Consider the following 9,200-nt stretch of genomic DNA (forward strand, 5'->3'; position numbering starts at 1 on the left):
GTGATCTTTTTTTTTCTTTGTTTGTTTGTTTGCAACCAACACAAAGGGTGTAATCCCCTTCCTCTGTGTGAGGAGACAGCACTGATATGTTTCTTTGAATTCATGCAAACTTCAAATGCACATCTTCAGTGGAATTATTGTACTTTAACTCAACACTGTACTTTACCTCAAGTAGAATTACAGCTGCGTTGAGCTGTCAGATCACCAGCAGCAGATTTAAGTTGAACCACTATGATTGAATCTCAGCTGGACTTCAGCCTCATTCACTTGAAGTGATTGAAGTTATAGAGAGATATGGGTTTGCATGGCTCATATCTCCCTATTTACACGTGGGTTTATCTCACTTGACACAGATAAATGGAGGGTTGGTGTCTCACATTGTGATGTGAACCTGAGGCTGAAGTCCAGCTGTGATTGGGCAGGAGACGCTGTGTGAATGGACCTGCAATTCGGTGAACTCTGACTATGAACTCAGCAGTCGACAGCCTTGTTTGCATTCAAGTGCTTGTCATTCAGTCAGCGTGGAGTAATACAGTAGGAGCGTGAGAGAAGATTTGAGTACAGAAAACAACATATTTTTACTCTCTGTCGCCTCATACAGGTGACTCCACTGAAGGTAAGGTCATTCATTTTATTTTTCAAGACACCTTCATTTATTTTTTCTCTTGCTTAACAGTTTTGTTGTGTGTTTTTCTCATTAAGTTTGCTGAATTTAAAAAAGGATTGTTGTGTTATTTGCCAAACACTTTTGATTTGTCAGCAGGGGAAGGTTAAGGATGAAGTGTTTGAAACGTGGGCTGCTAGCAGGGCTCCTGCTGCTGCTTAGTCTGGCTGGAGTTGACATGGAGCATCTCCAAGCGGAGAACCTGAATCTCCTTCCCCAACATGAGCACAATCTGGTCCTGAATCATGGAATGAGAGGTATATCTATGCAAGTCTTTCATTTTTCACAATTATATGTTATGTTTGCATTTGTTGGTGAAGCTAAATGCTTCTTGTGGAGAATTTTTCAAACTTTGGCTGATGATGATAAAGTGTACCTGTGTGTATTTGTGTGTGACAGCCCTGTGATTGCTTTTAAGTGCTGTGTTACTCTATCTCCGATGATCTGTGTGGATTCTCCTGTGGGTGTGGGTCAAATTCCAGTCTACACCTAAATTGCTTAGTGACTCATTAATGATAAGTGTTATGTCCTGGTAAGTTATTCTTTGTAAGATAATTTGTCAGAAAAATAGTTGTAAAAGTCTGGCAATTGCTCAAGGTTTTACCATGTTTACCTGGGAGCTATTGAGAAACTGTGTTGGCATGCTGCTCCCATCAATGTACTGTAATGAGTAATTCCTGACGAGCAAAAACATGACAGGTTTGACTTTTGTCTGCAACTCTGCGCCATCATTATATTAATGGTAGTTTATAATCACTCCATAATTTAATTTGAATAGACAAAATTTCTTGTTACTTTAAAATGACTTAATTAAAATGCAAAGTTAATGGACTGAATATTTTATGTTCTAGCTGTAAACATGATTATGTAAAGAAATTTATTTGGTAAAAGTTCAGTGATTTAGCACTTCCATAAAGTAAGGGGACAGTTGAGAGACTGGTGTCAGGAAAAAGAAAAAAGAAAGGTCACAATCCATTCAGTAGAGGCTGAAATATCCTGACTTTTAGAACTAACACTTCCCATGATGCAATAAGAAAGCGCCCATGTATTAGACCCTACCTCCCTTTGTAAATACCCACACCTTTTAAAGGTCCAATGTGTAGAATTTAGTGGCATCTAGCGGAACGGACTTGGCAGAAATGGAATATAATATTCATAAGTGTGTTTTAATTAGTGTATGATCACCTGAAAATAAAAATCATTGTGTTTTTGTTACCTTAAATGAGCCCTTTATATCTACATAGGGAACGTGTCCTCTTCCATGGAGGCCGCCATGTTGCACTGCCATGTTTCTACAGTAGTCCATTACAGACAAACCAAATACTGGCTCTAGAGAGGACCTTTCGCGTTTTTTGTGGCCACCGTAAGTTCTCCTACACGCTTCGAAGGAGAGGATGAGGGGAGGGATATTCAGTTGGTTGCAATCTGCAAGCTCACCGCTAGATGCCACTAAATTCTACACACTGGACCTTTAACTCCACATCGCTCGTTGGTTAAGCCGACTTTCTGCTATAAATTTGTGTGTAAATAACCCTGATGACATCAGTATGACATCATCTGGGTTATTTTTCCAGACTTGACAATGATACTCCGGAGCCACATAAGACATTATACAAACGTTTACATACAAGAGCTTTACTACTCATGATAAGTACACTTTGACTTTGACATGTAAAATCAGTGGCCTTTTAACATACTGTATGTCATTATTTCAACAACAACAAAAAACAGGTAAAATGGTCTCATTGTACTTCTTTGTGTTTTCCATTTTAGTTTGTATTATCAAAGTATCTGCTTAGAGGTGTGAAACCTCACTGTAGTGTCATCAAATGGATAGGATTTTTTTGTGTTGTTTTATCAGGATTGACAGGTTGAATAAATGAGTGTAATTACCTTTCACTAATTCACAGTTATGACTGATATGTTAATTTGCCCAACAGTGCTTCCCAGAGACTGCCATGAAATGCTGATGACCTCTTCAGGCCAGGCCAGAGATGGTGTGTACCTGATTCAACCAGGTGACTCCCCTATTGTGGCCTACTGTGCCATGCAGGAGGGTGGATGGACCATTGTGCAGCATATCACCGTCAACAGCAGTGTGAATTTTGACCGTACCTGGGCTGAGTACAAGCATGGCTTTGGGGGTGTCACTGGTGATCACTGGCTTGGGAACGAATACCTTCATCAGCTCACCCGTGGGCCTGGCCGCTACAAACTGGGAGTAAAACTAGTAGACAGAGACGCCATCACCAAGATGGGGGAGTATGACCCTTTTCTGGTGGAGGATGAAGCATCAGCATACAGGCTGAGGCTGGGATTATTCCAGGGCACCGCCGTGGATGCCTTGACCCTGGACACAGAGAACTACCTACATGACAACCAAAAATTCACCACTAAAGATAGAGACAATGACAACTACTTCCAGAATTGCGCCAAGCTTGAGTTCCAGGGGGTGGCAGGAGGTGGCTGGTGGTATGACGCCTGCGCTGGTGCCAATCTGAATCGCAGGAATGTCATCTACTGGCAAAAGGACTGCAACAAGGAGCGACTGTGCAAGTATGCATGGATGATGGTTAGACCTTCAGACACAGTTAAACTGATTCCCACTGGAGACTGCAAGAAGGATGAGCTATGAGGACAGCATTTTTTCAGGATCAGTGATTTACTCCTAATAGCCATTATGCTTGACATTCAATTCACCACATTTTATTCAGAAATGCATGGACATGATCACAAAATACTGAAGATAACAAACAAAAAAATCACGACCTTGAAACACAGTATAAAAATCCAGTACTTTTTAGCTCTAGCTTTGTTTCAATCAATATACTTGAAGCAAAGGGTCTCTTTCATTTCCCAAATTGCAAGTGCAGATTTCAGTTTTATCACAGTTACAAAGTGTTTCATGACATTATAGCTTATGACACATGGAAAATATCTCCCATCCAATGCTTACAGAATTTCAAAACAAACATTTCACAAACAAACAGTATTTTTGCTTTGCCACAGTACATTACAAGTTTGCCAGAAATACAGTGAAGATATGATGGCATACTGATTTAGCTACAGCAATTCAGAAAAAAACAAATACTGTATTTTAATGCTCGAAGAAAAAGAGAATGTCCTGAGGATGAAGATTAATAAACAGATTATAATAGACAATGTGTGCTCTTAAGTCATCCAAGCCATTCCCCTTGTAAACACAGACATTGTTTAGCAAGTTTATCATGTAGTTTGAGTAAAATGACTACCATGTCTTTCAGTCTGTATTTGAACCTTTAACCAGTAGGTTTTATTCCGGGTGATTTATCAATGCCTGTAATATAATTAACAGTAGCATTACTTTTTATTTTCAATTGCATTTAGCAGCACAGAAATGGCAGGAAAAAAATAATGTGATAAGCTGAATTTATGTCTGTTAATCTGACAAATGGCAATGGCACATGTGAAAAGGCTTCGATTATCATCAAGTTACAATCTTGACTTAGCAAGCAGATTCTGACATCAGGACGACACTTACTGTATTAGCCCTTTAAAATAAAATAGCAGTTCCAAAATGTGCATCCTCAATACAAACACAATAATCAGAATAAAACATATCTGCACATGTTGTGACAATTTGTGTGTAAGAGCATCAACTTGGGAAGGACACTGGCAAGTTGTCACACTTTTAAACCAATATACAGTGTAAATTATTAGATTGGAACAAATTTATCATGGTCTCCAGATATCAAAATGTGCATCTTGAATACAAACACAGTACAATATGAAATAATCTGTATGTTAATCTATGGTATTTTGTACATGAGAGCATCAACTCTGGGGAAAATGCTTGCATTTCTAATGTTTTAGAATCTATATACAGTGTCACTGATTATATTGGGACTTTGATGCTCCTCCATTTCTGTAGTTTGACTAGTCATTAACAAACAATATAGCAGACCTACTGATTCATGAGCACACTATTTAAATTGTACCAGCTGATTACTTTTAATATCACCTATTATGTAGATTTCAAGTTCAGAAAGCCAAGATTATCATTACAAACATTTACAGCCATCATCGTACACCATCTTAAAAAAAAAAAGTTCATGTAAGTTTGGAGTTGACCATTGGGTTTTGTCCATACCAGTATAGTTTCTCCTCAATCCTTTTCTTCTTCCACTGGCAAAGCAAGAGCATGCGGAAGGTCTTTTGAAAAGTCTTGTTGCAAAGGGCGTAGCACATGGGATTGACGGTGCTGTTGACGTAGCACAGCCAGTAGCCCAGGTGCCAGAGTGAAAGGGGAATGCAGTCTGAACAGAAGGTGGAAATAAGTACCATGATGTTATAAGGTGTCCATGTCAGGATGAAGGCTAGCAAGATAGCACTGAGTGTCTGAGCTGCCTTCCTCTCCTTGATCAGCACCATCCTCTTCCTCTTGGTGATCTGGTTCTTCAGCGTGACGTCTATGGGCTTAGACGTTGAGGAGGTGGATGGGACACTCATGGACTCGGCCGAGGAGAATGTCGAGGACGCCATTTTGGTGTCTCCGTTTTTGCCCTGGTGCTCCACATGAGCGTCTTTGGCCACAGGCTTGAACTTGTAGGACACACACTTACTGCTCTTCTGAGAATTGCTTTTGGGTGGTGTCTGAAAGAAACTGTCATCTTCGTAGCTGCTGAGTTGCTCACTCTCGCTTCCTACTCCACTCTTGCTGGTCTCACAAACCTGATTCCTGAAGGAGGGCTGGAAGGCCCCCGGAGACACGGGCTTGTCCTCGTCCTCTGAGGAGGCGTAACTGTTGAAGGTGGTCAGCTGACCAGCTTTGGACCACTCATCATTGGTGGTGGCTGCTGACTTGACAGCATTGCTCCTGCTTGAGGATGACCAAGAGGCTTGATTCCTGTCATGTGAAGTTGACCTTAGTTTACAGTTAAAACAGGATCTGATAATGGTCTTCTGAGGCTGGATGACCCCTGTGTCCGTGGCATAGTTAATCCCTTGAAGCTCCGCCAAATCTTTGGTCCTCTTTTCTGTCTCCTTGTAGATTCGACAATATAAGATTGTCATGACTGACACAGGGATATAAAAGGCTGCGATCGCAGTCCCAAAGGTTATCACAGGTTCAGAGAAAAACTGAATCTGGCATTGTCTCTCAGGAACAGTTCTTTTTCCTATAAAGTATTGCCAGCAGAGGATAGGTGGTGCCCACAGAATAAGAGACACCAGCCATGCCAAACCTATCATGATCCCAGCTCGTTTGGGAGTTCGTTTGGCCCTGTAGGTCAGAGGCCTGGTGATGGAGAAATATCTGTCAAAACTGATCACCAACAGGTTCATGACGGAGGCATTACTAGCTACATAGTCCACCGCCAACCAAAGATCACAGGCAAGGTTTCCTAAGGCCCAGTAGCCCATCAGTATATAAGAGGTATACAGATTCATGGAGAAAACACCAATGATGAGGTCTGCAGCTGCCAGACTCAGCAGGTAGTAATTGTTCACTGTCTTCAATTGGCTGTTTACTTTGAAGGAGAGCATTACCAGAACATTCCCCACAATGGTGATGAGGCTGACTATAGCTGACACAGTCGCAATGGTGATGACCTCCCAGAGACTGTGGGTGACCAGATTTATGTCCATTGTACTGGTATTTACAGTGGAGTTTAGTGTGATTTCTCCTTCCATGGTCTTGAGTTTACTGGCATCCCACCATGACAAGAATGTTTGTATTTTTCATTTTCAGGAAAATCTCCTGGAAAGAAAAGAAAGAAAAGGTCAAATTATTTATCTCTGCAAAAAAGTTCCATTGATCAGCCACGAGATGGCGCCATTTCAAAATGTTCAGCATCAAAAATTCACACTTTGCTTGACACTCATGTTGAGTGATAATATACAAGCTTAATATGATTAATAATTTACATAAAATTTTCAAGTTACCTAGGAATGTAAAACATCAATGTGTCATTTAACCCTCACAGACAACAGCACTCAGTTCACTTTAGTGAAAAACATAGAAAGTTGTCAGTTGCATCAATGGAAAAAAAAGCAAATGTCCTCACGCAGTTCACACAATTATATCAAGCTTGTGTGAGTATACCCATATGGAGCATTTTAGGCAATCTTTGCAAACATCTGTGGCACATTTCAAAAATTCAGGTCATTGCATAATTTTATTCCTTGCTCTATGTCTGTCCAGTCACAGTAATAGTGCATAAACTCATTGTATAGTTCAGTAAGACAATCTTGAAAATATGTCAAAAAATGGTGTTGACTGTTATTTTGGTCCTTGTTTGAACTATCCGCTTCTACCTACTGTACATGGGTTTACACAGCCCCAACAGCATGTTATATTTGCTTAGCAGCTTTAAAGCATTTGGTGTTCTTGTCTTAAAAAATATGTGTGTAAACTGTGATTGTTGATAAGTACTTGACACCTTGTCTTTTGTTTTAACGACATTGTTGCAGTATTAAATGTATCAAATGGCCTTTATTCTAAATCCAACTATTAAAAATGTCACAAGTGTGTTAATGCAGCATTATTTGAAATGTATGTGCTTTGATTAATCTATCTGTTTAGGAACACTGAGAGGACTGATACATCCATTTTCTGTACACACTTATAGGGTCCATACATAAGCTTGAAAATAGAGTTAAAAGTTTTGGCAGAGTTAACAGACAGAAAAATGTATTCACAGTCACATTTACACTTATACAGTTTATACCAGCCCACACTATCTACACCTAGCAATTTCCAGGTCATCTGACCTGCATGTTTTTGGATTGTTGGCAGGAAAAGAATTACCTGGAGGATAGATAAATCAAATGAGAATCCATGACAGGTTATTATGGTCACTATATAATATAATATGCATCCAACCAATTATTGAAATATATTCTCCTTAGCCAAGCATAACCTGTGTGAACATTTCAGCCTCTTGATCACAAACCGGCTATATAATAGCAATCACAAGTGCTAATAAAATGAAATAGTAATGACAGACTAGCAAAATGTCTGTTCTCTTTATCAGTATAAATCAAATGTGACAAGATAATTCACAAATTGTATGCAGAAATACCGTTAGAAGAAACCAAGATGACGTCTGGATATAAGCCCTGTACAGTGTTAGTGGAAACCAACTCTGGTGCACTCTCATGGAGCCAAACTGTAAATTCAGCCATGAAATTTGTAGAAAGTATAAAGAATGACAGCTGCAATCTGTGTCCAGCTTTGAGGTTGATGAAACTTACAAATATCTGCCTACATTTCAAACTCACTGCCAGCTAATTTGCCAGCCATGAGTCAAATTCCTATTTCTGCAGTGTATGATTCATTTTTAAGAGGGATGACACTGAAATAATCAAATAAGCAAACATTTGCTGTGTGGAGAGCATCTGCAGTTCCCTAATTCTGCAATATACTCCCTTCTCTGAAGCACGTTACTCTATGGAGCCATTCAAACACTATCGTATTCTGGAGTTCTAACTTTTTGTGTTTTCCAATGCACAATCACAGAATTTCATGTAAACCCCATCAGTGTGATAGTATGACACCTTTATGACAGGAAGATCCTGCATAAGAAAGCCCCCTAGAATATAAGCAGATCCTGATTCAAAGTTCCTTTTTCTATTATTATCGCTCAGTGCTCAAGCACCACAGTTTTGCTATGAACAATTAAATCACATCCATGTTTATTGCTGTGGATAGAGTCTCCTGTAATAATAAACTTAGATTCACACGTAAACACCCCCTGCACCAGTGGAGGGCAGCACAGGCCCTCTGCATATGGAGGCTCACAGTACACTAGGTCCACTAACCCACAGGTTACAAGTAGGTATTTAGCGCTACAATCAATAGTGGGTGAGGGTCTACCCATGCCATCCTGGTTTTGTGTGTTCTAAATGGAAAAGTCTATGACTTGCTTTTCATGATCATCAAATGCATTGTAGTGCCATTTGGTTTTGCTCTTGCCTTGAAGGTTGGCATATGCAAACAATTATGTTCAGTGTTCTATCTACCCATATGCCAGAGTTCAATCAAAACTGAGAGTAAAGCAGCCTTTTACCCACTCAGGCTATACAATATTTGGGCATAAGGCTAATCTCTGTGTCATACTTTTCCAGTTGAGATAATATGTTCTCACTCCCTTCTTCCAGGTTTCAGAGAGGACACTCAGAAAATACCTCAGCCAGCAGGGCACTATATGGCATGTATTGTCAGCCATGCCACTTGCTCTGCTTTGAGTACCATGACAACCCATAATCTCCGTCCTGCGTATGACCTTCCAAGCTCTAAAATTCTATTTTTCCAATTCTCCAGTATTATTACTTACTATTGAAAATTGCTGGTATGACAGCAGTGGCATAAATCCACCATCAGGGAGGCACAGACTCTCTGATGCTATCACTTCGGAGCAACAGTGAATTCAGGGGCAGATCACCTCCACAGAGAAAATCCTCCATGTGGGTAGCAGCAATTGAAGCTTAAGGCCATCAGCCAGAGCTGGCAAATGGGTGTGGACGTGCTGCCACACATGTGCATGTTTCCCACTTC

At 40.2% G+C, this 9,200-nt stretch overlaps 2 protein-coding genes across 3 annotated transcripts; one reads left to right on the top strand and one right to left on the bottom strand.

The window, feature by feature from the left end:
* The first annotated feature begins 37 nt into the window (after positions 1-37).
* On the top strand, positions 38-7,174 carry zgc:194887 (uncharacterized protein LOC571819 homolog). 2 transcript variants are annotated; one of them, XM_067613388.1, is made up of 3 exons: positions 38-616; positions 764-921; positions 2,605-7,174. In XM_067613388.1, the coding sequence occupies exons 2-3, from the start codon at positions 777-779 to the stop codon at positions 3,297-3,299; spliced, it is 840 nt and encodes a 279-aa protein (XP_067469489.1). In that variant the 5' UTR covers positions 38-616; positions 764-776; the 3' UTR covers positions 3,300-7,174. The 2 variants fall into 2 exon arrangements, with proteins under 2 accessions (XP_067469489.1, XP_067469488.1); XM_067613387.1 differs by having other exon boundaries at positions 45-616; positions 761-921.
* On the bottom strand, positions 4,754-6,334 carry chrm5a (cholinergic receptor, muscarinic 5a). Its single transcript, XM_067613383.1, has one exon. It carries the CDS (start codon positions 6,332-6,334, stop codon positions 4,754-4,756), a length of 1,581 nt encoding a protein of 526 aa, XP_067469484.1.
* Positions 7,175-9,200: the final 2,026 nt, after the last annotated feature.

Source organism: Thunnus thynnus, chromosome 16, assembly GCF_963924715.1.
Source record: "Thunnus thynnus chromosome 16, fThuThy2.1, whole genome shotgun sequence".
Lineage (NCBI taxonomy): Eukaryota > Metazoa > Chordata > Actinopteri > Scombriformes > Scombridae > Thunnus > Thunnus thynnus.